Source organism: Telmatherina bonti (assembly GCF_933228915.1).
Source record: "Telmatherina bonti genome assembly, chromosome: 15".
NCBI classification, from domain to species: Eukaryota; Metazoa; Chordata; class Actinopteri; order Atheriniformes; family Telmatherinidae; genus Telmatherina; species Telmatherina bonti.
Window position 1 is genome coordinate 23,801,459 of NC_136613.1, and position 25,747 is coordinate 23,827,205.

Consider the following 25,747-nt stretch of genomic DNA (forward strand, 5'->3'; position numbering starts at 1 on the left):
CCTCCCACTGAAGAGGTGAGACTATAGTGCCTCATTTACTTTTAATCATGAGACAAGGTCTTTTAATAACAGCACCAGATGAAAGCAACTGGAGTGGCGGAAGTGACCTTATTATATGCAACATCCACCACAAGAATTAAGAATCCACCTGTTCATTGTGATGTAATGACTTGTTGCTCCAGAGTAATATATTTCACATGTTTAAGCCACATCTGTATTTTTCATTAAAATATGAAGGTCATCATGAGCCATGCAATGAATCTATAAAAGAATTGAGGGAATTTGTATCAGCTGAAGTCCACATTTCCATGAGCAACTAAACTCCATTCCCTTTACAAACCTGGATAAAGCCAATTATGTTCTGTAAGTTCATTATATTAAATCGAGTTTCTAATTGTGGAGTTCTGCTATCCAATTCCCAGTATTGAGAAAATGACATACATTCATGTAAATGAGAGGGATGACCTTGGCCACCATCTGCAGCATCCTGGTAGCACTGAAGGAAATTATGAAATGACGTTATGCTTTCAGGATCACAGCACAAGCTGTCAATGCATCCTTTGGCCTTAAAAAACTTTGACCAGGAGAAATGGTAACCGTCCAAATCAATGACATGATCTTACAAAAGTACCAGCTTTTAAAAACCTCAATGTAGTTTGAATTGTGATGACATCAGGAGTTGCTGTCACTGTTGCTAAAGTTTAAAAAAAGTTAAAGCATTCAACTTTAAGTATCTCTAAGCCCTTAAACCATAAGTCACATTTTGTGTGCCTTGACCTCTTTCCACATTTACACTGTTCTTCCAATATATTGTGTTTTTCCTAAACAATTCTGTTTATGGTTGAAATCCTTTACAGACATTTGATCCAGGATCAAGCAAGAGTTTTCAGGAAACCCATAGGTGTTTTTTTCCTTTCTCTAATACACTCATGTTTTAATCAGTTTTAATTTCTTTTTTAGAGGAGGAACATGCATGTAAAGATTTGTGCCTAGCCATGCACAAACAATAAGTCTGGTGCATATGGGGGATGTTGTGGCCCGGCAGGTAGAGTGCCATCTTCCAACTGGAAGCTCAGCAGTGAGGTCATCAGCCCCTCCACTGCTCCTAATTTGCTGGTGTGTGGTTGTAGAAGGGAAGTGTTGCATGTACAGAATATATATATATAGAATAAAAAAGCCTTGTTGGAGTGTGTGAGTGACAACCACAATGTAAAAATGTTTTGTAGAAACAGGGTTAGAAGGTTCTATGTAAGTGCAGAACACGTTATCATCTTAATCAGGGTTTAGAAATACAAAAATGACCTGTACTAGATGCAACACACGACATCCACTTTGTTTACTAATAAGAGTATTTACTTTAGTTATTTTCATCAAAAATACATATACCAATGACATCACATGTGAAATCAACAAACATGTTAGCAAATATAAGTTACATTAAAAATGTGTAATATTATTCTGTGTGGTCATTTTGAAGACAACTGTGTAAATAAATAATACAAACTAATGAAACAACTACAAACAGGATTAACCTTTACACTGAAGTATATTGTCAAGTTCATATGTGGTACCTGTCTCATATTCAAACCTGAAGTTGCAGCAGGAGATACAGAAGTAATTAAAACTACTGTGACACGTCACAATACAATAACATCTCCTTTTCCATCAAAGTATTTAGCAAATTACAACAAATTATGTTTATGCAATGCAGTCAATATCTCAATGAAGGTTTCCTGGGCACATTTTTTGCTCATTGGTCTCTGGGGGGGAGATCTAGAGGAAAAATAAATAAATTATTGATATTCCAGACAAATATGAACATTTTGAAGATTCATTCAGTAACTAATAAAAGCAATCATGCATTTTAACTCACTGGCTTGTCTAGTAACTTTCTAAAAAGATAACATAACTAAATGAATGACGTTATCTTTGCAGATTTAAATGGGTTTACTTAAAAATTCTACTGGTAATATAAACTAGTGCAAAAAACAAATTAATAGCAAAAATATGCTGTTCCATTAAGTGTATAACTTTTCATCTGCAGCTTACATGGAAAAACCTCAGCTGCCATTCTGGCTTTGTCCATCAGAGGGCAGTGCAGCACAAGCTGACTGAGTTGGGGAGATGTGGATGTTGGGGCTCTTTGATGACTGGGAGGCTGAGCTAGACCCTGCCCATCCTGATGAAAGTCTTCCTTCTTCTGCAGAAAGCAGGGAAGCTTCCTCGCCCTCATCCAAAGGAAACACTCTGGGCTCCCAAGGTGCCTGAGGCTGCAGGGCACACAGACAAAAATGGAATGTCTATCAAATTGAATAAATATTATCTGAAATCAATACATCATTTCTTTACTAACAGAGTCAATCCTATAAAATTCACCTAAGAAATAAAACATCACAATTAAACTAATATACACTAGTAAAATGAAACAGAAAACAGCTTTTTCTAGATAGGTCATTTTGTTCAATTCTGTCTTTTTTTTTTCATTTAAATTTTTATTTGAAACAGATATTATGTCAAGTATATCAGTGGTCAATAAGAACATGTTCAGTTCCTTATTTTCATGATGTGAATTCAGTCTTTGATATCTGTAGGATCACAAGCTTGTTTAAAAGTAAGAAAAAAAAATCAAAGATTGTGCTTTAATCATGGTTTGTTTGGGTACTGGATTGCAGGAAGTGCAAAGCAGTGAAGTAAGGGCATAGCTGGGATGTTAAGTAGCGACTCTTCAATCAGCAAGAAGAGGTAGACAGCACTACAATCAGTGCAGTATCAGGAGAAACAAGTGGGGACAAGTATCTCTGTAGCCTCTCAAGAACCAATCTCATTGGCATGAGGTGAATGGCGAACGACTATTGGTTAGTTTTCATCTTATTTCTGCCGCTTTATCGTTTTCATGTCAGCTGAATGCAAATTCTTTGTCTTTGGCAGATGTTACAGAAAATATCTTTCAGCCAATGTTAAGGGTTCAAGTGAAAAATGGTTCTCTACAGACAAAATGGTTCTCACTCCACTCGATAAAATGGTTTCTGTTCTCAAATATTCTCACATCACGCAGGTTCAACGTCTTACATGAGGGAAAGTGAAAACGGCTGAATGTCTGTTGACTGCAGTCATTATAGTTAATCATTTGTTGGTTGTTGATTCCAATAAGTGTTAGGCAGTCAGTCTGAGTTTGGGCAACATTTTACAGAGATAACTGATTTTGTATTGTTTTACATAAATATTTCAAACTTTAGAAACACCCTGCATACAATATTGAATATTACTGAATATTGTACTGGTCCACTGACAACAGGTCTGTTTGGCTGTCTTATAATGGAGCCATGACTTGTACACGTTCCTATGAAAATATTAGTTGAAGCTACAGAGAGATGACCGGCTGAGCAATGTACTGTTTTATTTTCAGAGAGGGATTCGGTGGTAGTAGGTTATATAATGTCATCACTACTTATGAGGTGCAAAGTCAATACATTCAGCATGCCTTTAAGTCTAGCACTGAATTATTTGTACCAATAATGAGTATGAGAGTAAAAAACATTTTTTAGCAACAAAGATTCCAGGCAACAGCACACTTGTGACGGAAAGCGACTTTTTAAATGTCACACAGAACAGAGAAAATGTGGTGTTTGACTCTAATTAACTCCTGTATCATCTGGATGAACATCCGCTCATATTCTGAGTTTTTCTAGGAAATTTGGAGCCCATTGCAGTGCTTTTGATCTTACCAGCCAGTCCTCTGACTCTGCCTGTTCATCAGTGTCCAGCTGAGCCCAACTCCACTCCACAGAACTCTCCTCCCCTGATGTGCACATCCCGCCTACACTGTCTGATAGCCTGCTGCCAGATCTGTACAGAAAAAAAGAGAAAAACAAGCATACTCCATAAATCTCCATGATACCACTTCAGCAGTCGGCTTTCGCAAACTGTGCACATATGTGCAAATAAACAAAACAAGCCTCCAACAGCTGCACTGCACATTCAGCACAGGCTTTGAGAATTTGAGATTTAATCAGGTTGCCAAAGACCCCTCTTTTGTAACATCTAGTGTATTTATGTGTATGCGTGCATTTCCACCTTGTAGGACGTCTACAGCACTTTCTTTTATCCCAGGTTGACCAGCGCATCTTCTCATTGTGCTCCAAAGTCACGTGCCTCTGAGCAAAGACGTCATCTCCGAGAGCCTCTTTCTGTCCACAGCACAGACAAAAAAAAACCAAAGCATTAGTTTGTATCAGTTTTATTACATAATAAAGCAGTCATATTCAAAATAGTCATTACCTGCCACTTATCATCATCCTCTGCTTTGGTTTCAACTGAAGGCTGGACATCAACTAAGCGCCAACTGCAAGGAAGACAGATCTTGCCAGTTATTTTTAAAGAAAAGATAAAGGACAGTGTCAACAATAGACTACCAAAATATATAGAAAATATAAGAATATTTGCTGCAAACTATTTTAAATGTGGGTAATTCCATAATCTATTACAGAAAACAAGCACTTTAGTTCCTTACCTGGGTGTTAGGATGTCTTTGTATCGCAGCTTTTCCACTTTAGAGTGAGACATGGGAATGACAATGTCATTGATGTTGTAAAGTCCATCTCCTTGGCGTTTACGGACAAAGCCCTTTAAGAAAAGATGAAGCATGCTTAGGTTTGAGATTTGCATTCGAAGTCATTTGACATCATCAAGATACCTTGAAGAAGCTTTTGTGCCAAATTATCTTTTTTCACATTTGTGCAAATCCAATAATGTGGTTGGTTGGATTATTCTGGATAACTAACACTTTCGGTTGCAAGGCTACCGCAAATTAAGTTTTTTTCTTTTTAGAAATAAAAAAAAAAAATGAAAACCATTGGAAAAATTAAACTCTCAGACATATTCATTGTGACACAGCTCTTTCAATGTAAAAACTGAAACTATGCAAATAAATTTTAATGCTTAAGACATCAGTGTGTATAAGTATAATGTATAAAAGAATTACATATGTCTTAAAAAAGTGAAGGCGCAGTCGACATCAGTGTAATTTACAACTGTTTAGTAAAAGCACAGTTCAATGGCAATATTCCACTTCTTGTGTAAGAATTTTAAGATTTCTATATCAGACAATTCTTACATGTGATGGTTGGGCTACATTATTTTATTTGGACAAATCTGTTTTAGTTTTTACAATCTCACAGTCATAGGCTGATTGGAAATCTAAGCCTCGGCATATCACAACAACAGAAAACAACCAAAAGTAGGTTCTAGGAGAGTTAACTGCACACAAATGTAATGGTACAGAATAAAAAGTCATTGCAGCGTTCTGTTCAGTCTTTGATTGATGTTTTTAAGCACCACCCAGTCTTAAAGAGTAAAACTTTTAGCCCATCCAAATGATTTAAACCCTCATGATAAGATCCTGCACAAGATCTGAACTGCTGGGACTTTGTGTTACATAACTCCTGTAGTCACAAACAAATATGTTAGCTTTTTACCTCCGAGGCCTGTCTGTGTGTGACTTTTATGTAGCTCTCCTCCAGCATATCATCTGAGCTTTGTCCCGAATCAAAAAGCTGGTAGAGGACATCCTCATCATCTGGGCATAGAAACACACCTATATGTATCTGTGACAGAAACTAAATAACAAACACAGCTGACTATGTTTACATTTAAATTGTGGTTTTCAGAATTCAGATGCGAAGCAGTGTCACTAATAGTACACAGCTTTGATTTTTACTAAACTAAACCTCTGCATCACCCTGATCTCCTTTTCAGCAAAATTCTGTTTTTACAAATGTTTGTTCCGGATTCAAAGCCTTGTTAATTTCTCTGATGTCGTTTCATCACAATCTCTTGTTTTTGTACAGGAGCAATGCAGAGTGAGCACACCTATCAGTCTATGGACTTGTCTTCTCTTTTTTTTCCTCCGATTGGATCTGTTGTGATGACTCCAGGTAGAGTCTGATGACTTGATGGGTGACAGACCCATAACTCTGCTTTTATGACGCCTCGCATGATGCTTGTATTTGTGGCCTATAAGGACACAGAAACACAGACTGAGTTTACATTGTATAAAAATCCTTTTTCGCAAATTTACTAAAGTCAATAGGCTTGTCTTTTTTTCAGTCACAATCCAAGATTTTGGTAAAGTAATACCTGTATCCACAATGTCTATTTTCATTCAGTTTGTTCAGCGTTATGTACCAAAGCACAGAAATAGATTTAAGCAGTGGAAAATGTGGGGAAAGGTGGATTTGGTGAAATTAATATATTAATGCCTGGAAACTTTTTTTTTTTTTAACTTACTTATACATTCTTTTCTATCTGCCTTCCATTCCACATTTAACCACTCATTAATTTATATAGTGTTGTCAGTTTAAATAATGTCACATTCTCTGTCTGAAATGAAAACTTAGTCCATTTTTTGTGTGTCATGGGATCACTTTTCATAGTGTTTCTGTCAGAGATGGGTTTTCTCTGCTTTTGAAAAAAAACGGTCAATTGACATAGAACTGTGTGTGTGTGTGTGTGTGTGTGTGTGTGTGCGTGTGTGTGCGAGTAAAATCTCTATAGTCTCTTTCTTTAATGTATCCTCTTACATGCTCTCTAACTTCCATATGACATATGTTTTTGTCTGCTTGTTATAAAATATAAAAACAGAAACACAGATAAAAATCCACCTTTCCAAGAAAGGCAAATCAAATCAGTCACAAGCAAATGCAGATCATCCATCTAGTCTACAACCATGTAGTGCTGGTGTATCAAAGCAGAGGTAAAATCCATTTGTATATTGACACAGATATACAAAGACATCCCAACACTGGCAAAACGCCATGTGATTTCATGTCCATCTAATGCTCAGCTGGGTGTCTCATGGAGACCCAGTGGGTTATCTTATCTGCAGGGAACCATCAACCGTGGTCGGTGGGACCCGTTGACTGTGAAGTAATTTTTCTGTCTTCAGTGAACACAAGAAAATGGTAGAATTAATCTAGGTAGAGATATTAGATACTTGGGAATAAACATCTCACCCAGACTGTCAGACCTTATAAAGCTAAATTATGTCCCTCTACTAAAAACAATTGAGGACGATCTCACATGGTGGAAATGTTTACCCATATCACTAATGGGAAGAGTTGCAACTATAAAAATGATGATTCTACCTAAAATCAATTATCTGTTTTCAATGATCCCCATTAAACCTCCCTCCACCTGGTTTAAATCACTGGACTCTAATGTTACTAGATTTCTCTGGAAAGACAAACCACCACGGATTAGTCTAAAAACACTCCAGAAGACTAAAGATAGCGGTGGCTTAGACTTGCCTAATTTCCAAAATTACTTTATAAGCAATAGACTACAATACATCTCTAAATGGCTTAAACCTAGCTATCTAGATGAACCATGGCTTAATATAGAAGAAGCTATGTGTGAGGATATGGCAATTTCAGACCTGCCATTTATCAGCACAGCTGTCAAACGCCAAAAATGCTTTAAAAGCATTAATATCAGCTCCTCACTAATGGCCTGGTGGGAATTTCTTAAACTAACCAAATCCTTGCTTATTCCATGCAAACTTACACCTATTTGGAACAATCCCGACATCCAGCAAAACCGGAAAATGATAAACTTCCCTCAGTGGAAGAATAAAGGAATAAAACAGTTAGAACATTTAATAGAAAATGGGAACTTTCTCCCTTTTGATACAATTACTTCACGATATGAAATCAGCAGCACAAAATTCTTAGAATACCACCAACTTAAATCTATTATAGGTAAGAAATACACCCCTGATCAATTAAACTTGCAGCTACCTATCAGGGCTGCAGAATTCTTAAATCTCAATGCCCCGAAACTGTTATCCAAAATATATAGATTACTATCAAAGCTAGACGATTCCATATGTCTCCCAACTTCTAAATGGGAAGCAGACTTATCCAGTAACTTTGACCAAAATGAATGGTCACAAATCTGTTCAAATACATTTACAATGACTAAGAATTCAAACATGCAACTAATACAATTTAAAATTCTGCATAGAACTCATTATACAGGACACAGGATGTTCAGGATGGGTCTGTCACAATCAAACATCTGTCCACACTGCACTGGCAACACAATTGACAGCTACTACCATGCTTTGTGGTCTTGCCCACCTGTCCAGGAATTCTGGTTTCAGGTATGTAAAGATCTGTCAAATTGCTTCAAATGTAACATCCCTACAAACCCCAAACTGGGCCTACTGGGTTACTTGGGTGAAATTAACATAGAATTTAATTCTGCAAACTTAATCCTCACCAGTTTATGTATCGCAAAGAAAACTATCCTTCTAAACTGGAAAAGCAAACAAAGTCTGTGTATCCAGCAGTTCAGAAATCTCTTATTAGATCACATCAGTGTCGAGATGATGTCTGCCTCCTCAAGAGATCAGTCAGCTGAACTTTATTCCCTCTGGTCCCCTGTGATCAGCTCCATCACTTAGTATGGGGGGAGAATGTGACCTTATTGCGCTCGGGGTTGGTGGCCGGTTGGGGTTCTCTGGGGGCTGTGGGTCTGTGGTGGGCTCCTGGGGGGGGATTTTGACTGCTCCATTGCTGGAGTGGCTAGGTTTCTAGCCCTACTGTGGACCTGGATGGGCCAGCGGCTGGAGTTGCCGCGCAGCGGCGGGGCGAGGTCGCTGGCGGGGGATGGGTTGGCGGGCGTGACTCCGTAACGGGCGCCTGTGCCGCCGTGGGGTGGGCTGGGCGGGGTCCCGGGCTCCGGTGCCCGGGGTTGTCCCCTGTCTCTTGGGGGTGGGGGGTCGGCTTGTGCCGGGGGGGGGCTGGGCTGACCTGGACCTGCCGCTGCGGCGGCGGGCAGGTACGTGCTCTGGTGCCTGGTTGCGACCCTGGGACTTGTTGAGTGGGGGGTGTTTGATAGTGTGGATGGGATGTGAGTGTGTATGGAGGGATGTGTGTAGGGGGTGTGCGTTGAGGACTGGTGGCGGTACATAGGTATGTGGATGTGTGTGGGTGGGGAAGTGTGATGATGCGTGTGTGGGGGGGGTGTCGTGGTGTCTGTGGGGGGGGTAGTGCCGTGTGTGTAGGGGAGTGGGGTGATGCGTGTATGTGGGGAGTGGCGGTGGTGCATGTACACGGGTGTGTGTATGGGGGGGGAGGAGGGGGGAGGGGGGGGCGTGCTGTCTGTGTGTGTGTGGGGGGGGCAGGGGTGTATGTATGGGGGAGTGGGTGGTGCATGTGTGTGGTAGGTTGGTGGATAAGTGTAGATATGATGGATGGGAGTGGGGGAGATTTGGATGTGACGTGGGGGTCAGGAGGATGGTTTTAAGGGTGGGCTGAACGGGTGGCTGGGTGGACCTGAATGTGTCCGGAAGTGTGTGTGTGTGTGTGTGGCTGTAGGTTTGTGCTGAGACAGTGTGAAGTGCCGATGTGTGGACAAGGTGGGGACTTCATGTCCCCAGGTGGGGGTGTACTCTGTGAGTGAGGGGGCGGTGGACAATCGGTCTGGGATTCCCCTTCTGCCGCCCCGCCTCCTCTTTGTCCTCGTGCCCCCCTTCTGCATGTGGTGAGTTGGTCCCCTCTTGGGTCGGTGATGACTCTCTGGTTAGAGTCGCCGAAGGCTCTGGTTACGGGGATGGCTGTCTCCGGCTTGTCCTGGTCCTTGGGGGGCCCTGGGAGTAGGGGGCATGCCCAGTGCTGCGGGCGGCTCACCTTCTGGAGGAAAGCTCACTTTCCTCCAGACTTAAATCCCTCAACCCCTCTTCCTCCCCGCTCCCCATCACACACAGGCAGGGTATTGGGAGGTGTGCACGTGGCGCTGGGTGGTGAGAAAGGCCATCAAGGTGGTCTTGATCGCTGCACCCAGCCTCGGCTCACCTCCCAGTTTTAATTACACTTAGACACCAAACACCAAAACACTGACGACTCACATGATTAGGGGGAAGAGCATGCGGTGTATGGTGGGCGGGGCTGCTTAGGTGGTCCCTCTCCCAACACCGCGTGGCAATTCCCTCAGTTTTAATTGCAACTAATACATACTTCACAATCAGTCATAAGCGGGGGGGAGGCAGGGACGATAGGGTCTTCTCATGCCCCTGCTCTCGGGGCTTTACTGGGGGGGGGTACGGGTGGGGGAAGAGTGCCGTCCATTAGGCCTAAGTCTGGGCTGGCCTGGCTGTAGGAGGGTTGTCGCCGGCCCTGGGGGGGTGCTGGGTCGGCTGCATCTGTGGGGTGGTGGGGGGGACGCTGGGAGTGGTGGGCGGTAATTATGGGGGCCCTGATCGGGGCCATCCTGTCCTCTGCCCCCTCTGAGGTATCTCACATGGGACATGATGGAGGGGTGAGGTGAGGATGTGTGGGAGTGGGTGTATGGGGTTACAGATGGATGGTGGGATGGCTGGGGGGGGGATTAGGGTTGGGGATATAGGTGGGTAGGGGATAGGGATGTGTGAGGATGAGTAGATGTGTGTGTGGAGGGGTATGTTGGCGCGTGGGTTGTATTGGGGTGTGCCTGTGTTGGAGGAGTGAGGGTATGTGTGTGTGTGTGTGTGTGTGTGTAGGGGGGGGTGTATATGTGGAATGGGATGTGTGAGTGAGGGTGAAGTTTGGAGGGGGGCTATGGGTGGTGGAGGGGTGTTTGGTGGGGCATGTGTGGTTGGGTAGAAGTAGAGGGATGGGGTGGCGGGGTGTGAGCGTGTGTGTGTGTGTGGGGGGGGGGGGGGGGGGGGTGTGAGCGTGTGTGGGGGCGGGGGCGATTGGGGTTCGTGTGACTTGGTATGGGTGAGTGAGTAGAGGTGGGGTGGGGTTGTATATGTTATGGATGATGTGCATGGATTGCAGAGGGTTGTGTGGATGGGGGTTGAGAGGGGAGTGCGTGTTTGGGGGGGGGGGGGGGGGGTATGCATGTATATGTGTGAGGGGAGTGCGTGTTGGGGGGGGGGGGCGGGGTATGCATGTATATGTGTGTGTGGTTTGGTGGTGGGGGGGGGGTGTCCTGTACCCGGGGGCGCGGCTGGTGCGCTGGGGTGCGACCTGGCTGCCGCTGGGTGGCGGTCTGGGGATCCTGGTCCTCCGTCGGTGTGGGCTGTGCCCTCTGCCTGCGGGGGCGGGGGGCTGCTCACGGGCTCTTGGGGCCCTGGGGCCTGCGCTCTGTCTGCCCTAGGTGGCCGGTGCCCGGCGGGATCGGCCCTTGCCGGCCTGGGCCTGCTGGGGCCTGTTCCCCCTGACTGCGGGGGACTCTGGTTGGGCACCTCCTTCGCCACCTCCTGGGCAGATGCATGGCTGGCTCTGGAGTGGGGGGGTTGGGATCTGTACCTGGGGGTGACTGTCGGTTACCCGGGTCTCTGGGTTCTCCTGGCCTTCCTCTAGCTGTAGGCGGGCGGGGTCACATTGGCATGATCACTCTTCTCTAAACACGTTCCACTCTGAATGTTCTGCATGAATGGTCTGCATGTGTCACAGTCACTGAGTCATCCAGCAAGTTTATTCACTAACAGCAGGTACCTCTCTTTCTGTCTTTTTGACTTAACTTGCTAGTTTCTGGTCTTCATGATTGTCAACGGTTTTGTTCTCCACGAACCTAGAGTTGGCTTGTGTGGGTGTATATATTTATGTGTGTGGGTGGGTATGTGTGTGTACTTATGTGTATGTGTATGTGTATGTATGTATGTGTATGGATATGTATATATGTATGCATATGTGTGAGTGTATGTGTGTGTATGTGTATGTGTATATGTATGTGTATGTATGTGAGTATGTATATGTGTATATATGTATATATATATATATATATATGTGTGTGTATGTATGTGTATATGTATGTATGTATATCTATCTTTATGTATGCATGTATGTGTACATGTGTGTGTATGCATGTGTATGTATGTGTATATGTATGTATGTATGTATATATGTATATATATAATGTATGTGCGAGTGTATATACATATATATGTAGGTGGGTATGTATGTGCATATACATGTATGCATTGATCTCTTTCTTTTGTTTTTTTTTTTTTTTTTTTGTTTTGTTTTTTTTTTATGTTCTCTTTTCTGTTCTCTTTCTGCCCCTTTCCTGTCCTTTCCGGTCGGGTCCAGTAGCATAAACTCTGTAATACAAGCTATTATCCAAAACAAATTGAAAAATAAAATAAGAATCAAGAAATACAAGGGGATCATTACATCTACAAAAGTTCCCCTTGGCAAAATAAATTTGCTCAGCAGAACACAGCATCCAGAACATCAGTCTGCTTGCTTAAATGCTGGACAAGACAAAAAAGAAAAAAAAAAAAAAAAAAAAAAAAAAAAGAAAATGGTAGAATTGCAAAAATAATGTGAAATTTCAGCTTTGTTTAATTGTATGTAAAATATTTAGATAAAATGTAAACAAGAAAAAAGTGATAGAAATTATTATGATTTCTGATCTTAAATTTGCTTTGAGTAATTTTTTTTTTTTTTTACAAAAAAAAAGCCTACAAAGTCAAACAGAAATTAAATTTTGATTTGGACGACATCTTTTCACGACAGAGTATTAGGGCCACAATGAGAACATAAACAATAATGTCGGATTATTATTTTTTCCTCTGCTTTACTAGAGAATAAAGTGGAAATGACGAGAATAAAGTCGAAATACAGTTTCGAGATTTAAGTCAAAATGTTGAGAATAAAGTCGAAATGAGATTAAAGTTAAAAAAAAAAAAAAGACAGAGTGACCGCATGCCGTGTAGGCTACAACGTGTGTGCATGCAACTTCTTGATGTAAAAGTGAGTAGGTTACACACAAGGCATTATGTTTTAAAGCTGTTGAAATTCATATTGAAAACTCGACTTTAATATTAGTATTTCGGCTTTGTTCTCATCATTTCGACTTTATTCTTGAAACCACATTTCGACTTTATTCTGGTAATTTCGACTTTATTCTCTGGTGAAGCAGGGGAAAAAATAATAATCTGACACTATTTTTTTTCTCATTGTAGCCCTAATACTCCATTGTATCTTTTTAATGGTAATAATGTAAAATAGCTTCTTTTCTCCATACAGTGTTTAAAGCTGTGTCTATTTACTAATGAAGCAAATCTAAAGTGATCTTTCTCAATGCAGAAAACAGAAATGTAAATTCGTTTTATTTGAAGCTCAAAAAATAAGATGCAAAGTCCTAGAAGAGGGGGAAGTATAGGATACACTGTTGGGGGTTGTATTGCAGTACAAGTAGTAGTATTCCTACTCAAAGTGAAAAAAGAACCCTGAACATTCCAGGAAGAGGCCTTGTGGTTAAACTTTTTAAACATTATCCGTCATATAAAATGTAACCACGACAACACTTTAATTGCCTTTCTGTTCATGTCCTGCTAATTATTCCATTTTGACTTTAGTATTATTTTCTTTAGTATATAGTCTTATTTTCACCATCTTCATAACCAATATTGTTGGACTGTAATTACATTGTGTCAATATTTCTTTCTTTACTGTAGAATTTTTAAAAAATGTTACCATTTTGTTTTTTGTCCAATTTGACTAATAATTTTAGAGGAAACCAAGCAGTTTTAATCATCATATGAATTATTCTAGTGTCTTTGGAAGTATCCTACTGTTGTGCCGTGGTGTGGAGCTGTTTCTCTTGTGCATTGCTGGACTGGACAGTTGAGAACAGATAACAAGAGGTCTTTGGGACCATTCCTCTCTGGCCACGACCCTCTGCAAGCTGTGACATATAGAAGAGTCTGGGAGGAGATGACACCATTTTAACAATATGATGAAAGACACAGTGAAATCTAAAGATCAAATATATCGTTACAATTTGCATCGGTGAGTCAAAACAGAAAAAAATCTCCATTTTATTTCTGTGAATATGTTTGTATTCAAATTTCAGAAAAGCCGCGTATCACAGCTGGATCCTATTTGCTCTTTTACCAAGCACATCTGGGCTACCAAATGTTTTGTGTGGCACAAAAACAGCTGCATGCTTGAAATGACAAAAAAAATATCCAAGGTGGATTGAATCTCAGAGCAGCTCTAAAATATGAAAAGCTATGAAATTATGGTTACATACTGCCCCTGAAGACAGCGTCATGTTCCAGGTGAAAATCAATAGTTAACTAAGGTGAATCAGTCTTGCTTGAAAACTGCACATCTTAAAATATGTTTAATTGTGTATATAAGCCTTGATTTTGCACCTACCATCTCCTCTACTAGTTGAGAGGGGTGTGACAGAGAAAGGTCTGGAGCTGGAAGAGCTGGACAACAGCAGAGAATTGGAGCTGCAGTCTGGATCAGAGCACAATGCTACAGGATCACAAGAAGAGCCACATGAACAGGAAGACGATGATACAGAAGAGGAGAACGTAGACATGGACTTCCTTGAATTCTAAAGCACAAAAACAAGAGAACAAAGAGAGCATTTTTTAAGTATGGAGTGTGAACACTATCTTCAGTATGAACATTACTTTACAGAAGTGCAGCTTAAAACACCTATTTGGCTTGGACAACTAATGAAGATACGTGGCAATCCAGAACTGAAGAGTGAGAACAACTGCTTTAAAGCTTTACTCAACATTATGTGGAAATATAATTAAAGTCACTTTGCAGCAATATATCAATAACTGGAGACAGATCTTTGGAAGTTTGCATCATGTTGCAGGATGTACAGACAGACTGTAGCCTGTCAGTGGACTTACAGGGTTGCTGTATTTGAAAGTGAATAATTTCCGTTTGTGGTAGGTGATAAGGGGTCGGGTGCGAGCACACACACGCGAGACGTCAGCTTTGAAGAGCCTCCTGGTCCATAGTCTCTTTCTCTTTGAGCTCCCAGACACAAAAACATCATCTCCACTCTGACAACTGCAGGAACAAGATCAGATGAGGTCATGAGGATACCAGGGTTATGACTCATGCACTAAAAGAAAACCTTATGTTCGCAGTGTTGGTCTTTGAGATTATGCTCACCAGTAAGATCCACAAACCAGTGATACCTACTAATGCACTCTTGTTACTTTCCTTGAATTAAAAACAAACACAGGAACGTCTTTTATTGATTATGCAGCTTTTATCCTCACAGCCACATGGAGAGGGTTAGAAACCCTGCTGTGTCACTGTTTTTTATTACAAGCAGAAATATGATTCTATCAGTTAATCTAGAAATTGAAGCGGTAAAATAACATCAGCTAAGTTTGTTCTTCACACTGTCACAACAGATGTTGCTATGAGCACAGGTAGATGTCTCAGTAAGTGCTGGTCTTAATGGGAATATTCAAATCATCTTAACTCATTGGTTGCCAAAGACGTCATACAGTGTAACGCGCAGGTCAATATTTAACAGAGTTTCACATTTACTACACACAGAAGCTAAATGATAAAAAACATAGTGGCATACTGTTCAACTGAGAGTTGTTGTGTGTGATAAACTTGAGATAATGCAGAAAGCAGCATAAAACAGTATCAAGACACATAGACAGTGAATAATAGAACAAGTAGCATCAATAGGCTTTATGACCCGTCACAGCTGGATATAAAATCAAAGAAGACTTAGCAAGAGTGCGGCTGCAGGTCTTTAGGAAGCCATCTTTGCTCTGTCTGATAGGCAAGCTGAGAAGACTTGCTTTACTTTCCTTGATGCCTTTTAACTATAAACTAAGATCAAAAGCAGCCTCATGTGTCACTGAATCAACACTTCTCCTGCTGGTTTGTAGGTTTTCAACCATTATTTAACTACAATGAACACTGCAAATAAATAAATAGTGGGAGCTGTAGTTCAAAATATGTGATGAAGTTTAAAGACAGAAAAAAATAGATGTATTCTTTAGCTGTAACTCATTAAAAGCACTGCAGTGTCACACACCTTGTGAGGGCTCTCCTTTCCTTTGAGGTCTGGGATGGTTTAGAAAGTGGTGAAAAGCTGAGCGGAGTCATCAGACTGTTCACAATCTGGTTAAGCTGGGCACTCTGCAGAGAAGATATCACCCAAATAATCCATTTCACACATCAATAAGGTGAAATTGAACCATGAAGCACAAAGCTAACTGCAGTGTGCTACACACAGCTGTGCTGGCTTTAGTGCTTATAAACTTGTATTTCATGTCTGATTCTATATCAGTACCAAGTGGAATGCTGAACAATCCAAGCAAATAGGCATACATTAAACACAGCACACACATTTTGGTATGAGACTACACTTACCCCCCTCAGACCAACTCCTAATGGAAAAACAAATGCAAAATAAAAATAAAAATCTCTCTTTGGAGCAGGAGTCAACAAGAAATGCTTTTTTTTAGAGTTGTTCCTGAGCATACATTTAAATTAGAAAAGACTAACATCACTGAATCTACAATCAACTCACAATCCCATTAAGACTGTGTGTGAGTTAGATTAATAGGCCACTCTCAGTAACTATCTTAGCCCGGAACAGCTGGAACTATTAATAAACCCTTTCCCTCTGAGACGATTACAACCAGCTGACAACATGAAGCTGAAGCAATTCATTTATTCCACCTGCAGCATCTAATTTAGCATAATAACACACGGGTCTAACAGAAAGCACACTGTGACTGATTAGTCAAATCCTCTCAACCTGAAACTGGGATATAGCATTAGAGAAGATAAGCAACCTCCTGCACTTTTCTCTACACCAAAGTGAAAAAGACAATCTCTTGACATTATGTGCAAAAAAGATATCTTCCTAATCCTTTGACTAATCCTGGTATAGTTTTGTGTTGAAGTCCCTCCCTCCTACCTGTCTCTCTATGTTGTGCAGAAGATGTGTGGGGCTGCAGGGCTCAGTGTCTGCATCCAAAGCTGTGCAGCATAACCCGGCCATTTCACTCATCAGGGTGTGCTGAATCTGCCTGTCAGTCAGTGGCTGGGACTCGGCAAGTATCACCCCACCCTTAGACACAGACAGAAACAAAGACAGCATACAGTATACTGACCATTTCATTTTAAGTACTTTAATATTGTTGTTTGGTTTTTTTTTTTAACCTTTCCAATCAAAGACAGTCTTTTATGTGTATGATATGACTATACACACCATACCTTGGTGGCACATAAGTGTCTGTGGAGCTTGACCAGTTGTTGGATCCTCTCTTCCAGCTTGGCCAGGCGAAGCTGCAACCAGCTCCATCTGCTGCTCAGCTCCGCTCTTTCTTCCAGCCACTGTTTCTCACAGCTGCTCCTGTGGGCAGGAAGTGCAAGGTGATGGATGAGGGAACTTAATACTGATTTATTAGGTCAATCATTTATCATATTCAGTTAAATTAAAGAAAAAAAATCATTCACCCTCAAAAGAAGGAAATTCTGACATAAAACCTTTAAGATCTCACATGTAGATAGGATGAGGTTTAAAGATAATGAATTAAATCATCAAAGGAAGGTAGCAGATGAAAGCAGTTTGGATGTTTCCAGGGGAGAGAACTAACAAACACAAAAAAAAGTGAATTGATTGGGTCTATTGTCTGTCCACAGGGTGTTTCCATGGCACTTCCAGGTTTATTTAGCATTTGTCCTTTTTATGTGTATATGTATGCGAGTGTGTGGCTGACTTCAACAGCTCAATAGTTGCTATGGCAGTGCTCTTGGACCTTGGCTTGGACAGGGAGGGTCTCCCCCACTTCAAACACCCTGCTGCAAAGGGAAAGGTTAGGCAGGCCAGCAAGCAGCTACACACAGCACACTTCACAATCCCCTTGGACAAGATGAGGCAGTAATTTCACTCTTGGCCTATTTAATCACAGAACTCAGATGTTTGCTCATCTGGATACAATCGCACTGAGATTATCCTCAACATGTAAAATATCAAGATAAAAATTGGTCATTGACAGCTTTTAAAACAATTTTTCTGTGTACTCTAAGATAAAATCTGTTTGCTCGGCTATAGATGCCCTCTTTTCTACACAGACAATGACCAGACCTGACTGCCCCGCAGCTCTTCCCAACTGTATAATGAGGAAATTCCAGGAATATTTGCCAGGCATTAGCCGGGACAGAAAAAGGAGAGGACAAAAAGAGGAACAGCTGCTTTGTGCCTTTTGGCATACAGGCTAATAAACTGCCTATTTATCATAATGGCACTCAAATACTGTTGGGTAAAATATGAGTTCACACAGAAGACGCACAGAGACTGCTTTGAATTTTCACAGGCAAGTTGTGACTGGTGCATGTTATTTCCAGCTATAACAAGTGGCTCTAGGTTATTTCAGGGAATCGTGACCTGCATGGGGTGTACCCTACCTCTTGCCCAATGATTACTGGGATTGGCTCCAGCTCCCTGCAACCCTCAATTGGATTGAGAGATTAAGAAAATGGATGGATGGATTATTTTCACTTCCTTGGCCCTTGCTATTCTATCCTATTTGAATCTATTCTATTCTTTCATTGAGCAGACACTTTGTCCAAAGCGACTTCATGTGAGAACATACATGTGAGTCAGAAAAACACTCCCATAAAGTGTAATTAAAGAAAAAAAAAAGGAGTAATAGCTGATGCTGTGTAGTGTTACTACAAAAAGCTGAATAATACTGATGTAAAGGTCCTACAAGCCAAAACAGGTCACTGTTTTACAAGTTTGCACCCAAAGTGTTAAAGGCCAAGTTACTCAACATTTTTTTAAAAGAAAGCAATGACCCATCCCCTCCCCAGCACGGGGTTATCCTCGTTGAGTAACCTGCCATAAAAATCACCCTTAGGGGTCTTTCACTAACCCCAGAGCATTGTTAGACAAAGGGCAAGGTGGCAGTTTGAAGATAAAGCAGGCCAAATAAAATGGACAAAACCACAAACATATAACCTCTCGCACAATAAACAATCTCTTCTCACTCTTCTTGTCAGACCTAATTAACGTTTTTGTTTTCTTCACTGCTCAAACTCGGGAAACAGAGTCAAACAACAGTTCTTTTACTGGAAATATGAATGAGACTACACATGTTCTAAGTAGAAGGGCTTCATTATCAAAAGGGGTTTATAAAAGGCGAATGAAAGTATTCCTCAGTACCTGCTATCCTGCCATCCATTTTCAATCCCTACTTTATCCTATTCCAGCTGCTATTAGTCAGGAGGTGGTATACAGCCTAGACAGGTTGCCAATCAATCACAGGGCCAACACACAGAGTCAATCAATGCACGGTCACATACACACGCACACACACCCTCCTATGGGCCAATCCGGTATCTCCAATTGACAAAACCTGCATGTTTCTAGACTTTGGGATGAAGCTGTAATACCTAAAGAGAACCCATACATGCACTTGTTTCTTTTTGCTGTGAGGTGACATTGGTGTGGTTTCACACATCTTTTGTGATCCAGATGGACAGATCTGTGTGTGTCAGTCAAGAACTGGTATTACTTGTTTTGAGTGATCTTTTGTGTCTGAACATCACATACCTGTTCCGTTTGTGATTAACACATAGGCCACACAAAATGTGGCCCCTAATGCATTACTATTTACACCGTTAAGTAACAACAATTTGTAAAATTAAATAAATAAGACAAAAAAAAACCAAATTAGATCGTTCCAGGAAATGTGGCCACACGTTTTACAGATCACTGGTTCCAGACTGCGGCACTGGTCAGCAGGTCTCACTGTGTCATGAATTCAATTCAGTTTTATTTAAATACCACCAAATCACAACGTCATCTCAGGGGACTTTACAAACAAATCAATTATAGTCAAATCTTTATCATCTAATCAGAATGCATACAAGCCAATTCTTAATAAATAATAGCCAACTAAGGGAAACCAATTGATTGTATCAAATCTGTTCACTTTCCACCTGTACTCAGAGCTGCCAACACCGGCTTGGATCACCAAGGAGGCATGATGGCACCAGGTGACATGAACAGCCACTGTGTGAGAGTTTTGTCTGCTGGAAATGTTGCTGACATAATCAAGTTATTTTCTTAACTATTTACACTATCTTCTGAATCTTCACACTGTGGTTAATGCTCATTTTCAGGATGTCCTGTGCGGTAAGTCTCACACAGATGATTCTTAAATCAGTTCAGACCAAATTAAAAACCCTTTTACAGAATTTAAAACTGTAGGACAAATGTGAATTAACTCCAGTTTGTCTGTATAACTGTTTGTGGAGGCCAACCATGACACAGCTTTTTCAGCATTTTTAAATTAAATACTACAAAAAGCAAAGACAATTTAAAAGAGATTGATGCTGAAAATGATGTTACACTAATGCAACCTTTTGTTTGTACAGCCAAAGACCTAGATGTGACAATGTTCACCAATTTTCTCAGGTGTTTGTGCTAGCCCTAGACCTGTAATGTTCCTGGATTCAGGCCGTCATTTGGATCACCCCCAAAGTCTAATCACTTGTTTTTTTATGCCATTTCAGAGATTTTCTGAAATTTTCATCAAAAGTAGTCCATAACATTTTGAGCTTTGATGCTAACAAACAGACAGACAAACTGAGGCCATTGAAAATATAACTTCCACCACGTTGGCAAAAGCAATAAAAACAACAAGGCAGCCTATTTACTTCTCAGAAAAGCTGACAGAACAATTATTTCTCTTCACTAAATGCCTCTTTTACTGCAAATAACTAATTTGTTTTGGAAACTTTTAAACTAAATTCATTGGAATTCCACGACATAATCTGAAAAGGGAGAACATAAATATAAATCTGATTAAGATAAAGATTGTGTGAGATGCTGGAAGCCATCATTTGGTTTGTTTGCATCCCAAAACAAAACCTTGCATGCATGATGGAACAACAGTAAAGTAAAAAAAAAAAAGAAAAAAGGAAGGACTCTTGTATGGCAGCACTTTAGGCATTCAACCCAAACATACACACATACTTTAGAAGTATTAAGCACTAAAAAAAATGAGACTGAGGCATCATAGCAAAGAATGGCTGGCACGTTGCTGACTTTGCTGGCAAGCCTGTGTTTATTTCCTACCCTGCGGGTAAAAAGAGGGCTGGCTCGTCAGTTAAATCTGTTATGACTGCTGCATGGAAAGAGAACTACGTGTGAGTGCATGGCTAAATAAAATGTCATAACACCCTCTGCAGCTGAAAGGACAAAACTTGTACTAACGACAGCCACAATGTAAATGTCACTGAGGGCCAAGTAAAACATGGATTGAGGAACTGTGGAGGCCCTGTGGGCCTCATACACAGACAGCCGACTTTCAAAACTTCTACTGTCATCTGAGAATCAGCAGTGGGATTTTTCTGTCATTCTTGACATTTGTAGATGTGCATGTTTCAGTATTTCCGTTCATGTGTCAAACAAATTTAACATCTGCATTCGCTCTCTCCAACTAGCGGTCGTCATGGTTTCCTTTTTCATCTCCAACTGTGTTTTTAATACCTTCCACGTCCTGAACGGACTGGTTATCTGTGTCTTGTCCACTTGTCTGAGTCTTTTTACTCAGACGAGTCCACTTGTCTGAGTCGAAAAATCAGGTTAAATGATTTTAACCTGAATAACAGCTGCATTCTGGCTGCCAAATCCCAAACACTGCCTACAAGTTTGAGATACTGTGTTCTTCAGCATCACTGGTTGACTTCATACATAACCCTGAAATGATCTGATTTTATGGTTCAGGGAACTTCCAAAGTCTCTAAACTCCAGCTGGTTTATTTAGCTGTGATTACCAGCTGTGCAAGCAATGTATTCACAGCAGTGTGTTTATACACAAATAAAAAGCAGATCTAAAAATTAAAGCAAACTCCAGAAGAATAACAGCATCTGGTCTCAAAACTTTGTCCCAAAACCAAAAGTGGCTACTTTGTTTTATGCATTTTGTTTAAAAATCACACACACCAGCTGGCAGCTATTGCATTTGTTAGGTGAGTCATAGCCTAAATGTTAAAATCTTCTACCTGCTAATCAGTGTGTGTGAATACTCACACAGATGATATATTGCCATGAATCTTGTCCTCTGCGTCTTCATCTGAACTGCTGCTGCCTGTGGCCTCCGAGTCCAGGTCCTCCTGCAGGCTTCTCAGCAACGATTGGCTGGAGTGGCTAAACTCTGTGACCTCTGCGAAGAAAGGCGAGGCTCTGCAAAACTCTTGCCAAGAAGACTGAGGATTACTGCACGCTTGTGGAGGTAATAAACCAGGATGGATAGACTCCAGGCAGTCATATGAAACATCTCCAAGTTGACAGTGATTCTTCAGTCCCTCCAACTGCTGGCTGCAGTGTAACAAAGCATGCTCTCCCAGCACGGCTTTCAGTCTCTTTTGAAGTCTCCGAGCACGGCCTTGTAGCCCTGCCTGCCTGGACAGCTGTTCTCTCACAACCTCTTCTAACACAACACTCGATCCCTGATGATCAGGGTTTCCCATAACAAGGCCAGGCTGTACTGAAGATGGATGACAAGGAGGAAGACGGGGGCAGGACATTCTTGTTACTTCCTTATACGCAATTGTAGGTTGGGCTGCAAGTAAGTGAGTGTCACCCCAAAACTTATTGTCACTATGGGAGTAGGAGGGACCTGTGAGATTAAGAGAGGAGTGCCACACATCAACACCATCTGGTCCATATGCAGGAACCGCATTCTGTCCATGCATTAGACAAGCCCCTTGGCTATTATGTTCAGAAACAGGGATTATAAACATGTCGGACACACCTGGGAAGACAGTAGGCACCTGCTGAGAATCTCTGTGGCATTTATTAAAGGAGAGGAAGCTGATAAGGGAGCCTGGACTGGGCAGTGGTACCATTTCACGCTGGCTGTCAGACGTCTGCACGCACGATGAAAGCCTGGGGTTCACCGAGGCATCTGGGGAACAGGGGTCCGGAGCACGAAAAGAGCAAAGGTTTAGCCATATATTCTGGATGTCACCATCATCTGTGGATATCATATGAGGCTCCAGCTCATTCGCACACATGGCTCTCCCATCTGAGTCTATTTTGGCAGAGGCAGGAGGTGAAGACAAGTGGATTCCATGGCCATTTTTCACAATTTTGGTCAGAGCTGGGGCCATCACCCTCTTGGCTGCAGAGTTCACAGGTTGTGCCTTCGGAAACCTAAGACCAAGAAATACAGTAGCACAATACAGTAGATAGCCACACAAAAACTATTTTCAGAGTTCTTTTTACTTGAGCAAACACTTTTTTTTAAATAACATCACAATTATCTAAGAGATTTAAGTCAGTATAATTAAATACATGGGTCCACTTAAGACCAGATAAATCCAAATAAAAAAAAACCACTTTAACGTTGGTTAACTGAGCTTTCTATAAGAAAACTAGTAAATCAATAACCCGTTTTTCTGCCCCCTAACCCTTTCATCTGATTCATAGTTAATACATAATTAGTTTGATTAAACTCCCATTTTTATCTTGGCTTTTACATTTCATTTGAGTCTAACCTTGTTTTCTACTTTTAAGGACCAAACTGACAAACCCACGAGCTTCTGTTGGGAAAAAATAAGACTCCAGCGAAAACCAATATTAGAATCGGGTACTTCTACTCCTCCACAGGTCAAACGCCCCTCGGGAGATTAAATAGAAAACCATATAAACACCGCTTTTTTTTAGAAGCTAGAAAAGCCTTACCACAAACGTAAATAGAAACATCATATAAAGTCCGGTTGAAGTCTCCAGTTACTCACCTGCCCAGGAGGTGAACCGTTGACTGAACATCGCGTTTTCCACCAAGATGCTCGACCGAGTGGGACTGATCTCTCAAAGCCTCTACTGTTCAATGTCGGAGATTTCTCCTCTTACAAACCGCGTTTTCCACAAGGGCGACAGTTATATATCTAAAGGAAACTAAATAAGACATAAAAAACAAATCCGTTCCCCTTCGACGGGATTTGTTTTCGCAGCCTCCTCCCCCATCTCCTCCTCCCCTAACCAACCGCCGACAGAAGCGGAGAGCGAACATCTGAAGGCGGGAGGGACGGACCGGACTCGTGGCGCCTTCAATGTCTCTTCTGAAGCTCGGACATTAAAGAACTCACAGCGACAAATTCCATTAATCAGTTTTTATCAAAGCGAAACATTGATAGTGAAAGCGGAGTTAACTCATACACAAGAGAGGTTATGAAGTTATATAATTCAATCTACGATTGTTCTTAATAAATACAAAAAGGATAGATCTTTTTAAGATATTTATTTTTAATTAACTTTTTTTCATTTAAAAAAGACAACAACTTGGAATTTATTATGCCAACGTGATCATTTTTTTAAATTAGTGCTGGATTACAGCGGTTTCTTGGAGTCTGTGCATATAATGCCCAGTTTGACAATATATTTACCTTAAAAAAAAAAGAACCACCAACACAAATCAAGCATATCTTGAAAACCTTGTGCTAATATCAATTCACCTAAAATGTTATTTTCATTCTAACTCATCAAGCTAAATGAAACCACCAACACAACAAACAAACAAATTAATTGTTTATAACATGTTTTTATTAGATGCAGATATGTTACCTACAAGATAATTTCTCAAAATTGTCATATATATCAATGCATATGTCACATATTGAGTCACAATTAAGTATTATAAAAAGAAAAGAAAAAAAGTTGCTATATATAGAACCACCATTCTTCAAAGCAAAGTGAGTATGCTAGCTTCAAGGAAGATATTAACAAACATGTTTAGAAAATGCAGGAGTCTGCATTACTAGTTAACATTAACCTTCAGGATTTAGTTAAAGATTAAACAAATGCAACATTTCCAGCAGACCTCGAAGGTGTCATCTTAGATCATTTGCCCTTCAGAAGATTAAAAGGGAAAACATCTATTTATTATAGGTCATTATCAGCCAAATGTACTTAAAGTTTCCCTGTATTACATTCCACCACTCGACAAGCATACAGTATATATATGCAAAGAATATTAATATATATATATGTAGTATAAATAAAAAATCAGGTTTATTCCTCTATTTTCAAAAGGGAACATGCTTTTCATAAATATAGATCGTGTTAACATGTAAGATAGTAGTGAGGCTCTTTTCCAAACAGAAAATTTTTTTACTTCATAAAAGCAAAGTTTTCCAGAATGGATGTACATGTGCGCAGCTTGTATCACTGAAGATATATAGAAAAGCTACTAATTACAGCTATGTTCTGGTTCTCTGGTCTGAGTTTCATAATCACGCTCCATGCTCTGACTGCTGCACTGTGTATTTTTTACATGACTGAGCGAGTCTGGTCAAGATCTGTGCGGCCCTATGCCTGAACACAGCCTGTCCAACCCCCAGACTCACTGTGGTGGCTGTCATGTACACATTGATAACAGTCAAATGTATATATGGTCCAATGAAAGTAGAATGGAATTGATCAGAAATAAATGCATATTCACGCCAGAAAGCAAAGAACAGATACAGAAGTAATTGAAGGATCCCCATGACAGTGACCCTCACCTGACTTCTTAACTTTGAACAAGAAAGGGACTGTCCATTTGCAACCATACGGCGCATGTGCCTGACCAGGTAGCCGACAGTAACAGCACTGGACATCAGCATAACACCGGCACAGAAGTAAAAGTGAAACCTCTGCATTACAGTCAGACTGATTAATATTTTTCCCAGATCCACAGAAGTTCTCACAGGAATCTGTGTGTACTGGTAGGTATGATAGATTATCAAAGTGTCATTGAATCCAGAGTCATCAACAGAAAGATCTACCAGGATCACAGCAAAGTCAAGAAAACTGCAGACAATTTCAACACACCAAATGCAGAAGATGAAGGATTTGATATTCTTCTTAATCCAGATAAAGAGTGATCTCTGTGCAGGTACAATCTGAGTGCAGTAAAAGAAATTCAGCCAAACACAAGAGGATACGCTGGTGGACAGACAGA

At 40.8% G+C, this 25,747-nt stretch overlaps 1 protein-coding gene across 1 annotated transcript; it reads right to left on the reverse strand.

Annotated features, from left to right (window-relative positions):
* Positions 1-2,060: 2,060 nt before the first annotated feature.
* kansl1l (KAT8 regulatory NSL complex subunit 1-like) lies at positions 2,061-23,610 on the reverse strand (the record flags this gene model as incomplete). The annotated part of the gene is made up of 15 exons (XM_079254727.1): positions 23,544-23,610; positions 21,832-22,956; positions 17,001-17,139; positions 16,702-16,854; positions 15,811-15,914; positions 14,651-14,813; positions 14,154-14,340; positions 13,565-13,696; positions 5,869-6,012; positions 5,475-5,575; positions 4,511-4,623; positions 4,279-4,342; positions 4,075-4,187; positions 3,726-3,846; positions 2,061-2,270 (listed from the first exon to the last, which is right to left on the reverse strand). Exons 2-15 carry the CDS (start codon positions 22,911-22,913, stop codon positions 2,061-2,063), a joined length of 2,826 nt encoding a protein of 941 aa, XP_079110853.1. The 5' UTR covers positions 22,914-22,956; positions 23,544-23,610.
* Positions 23,611-25,747: the final 2,137 nt, after the last annotated feature.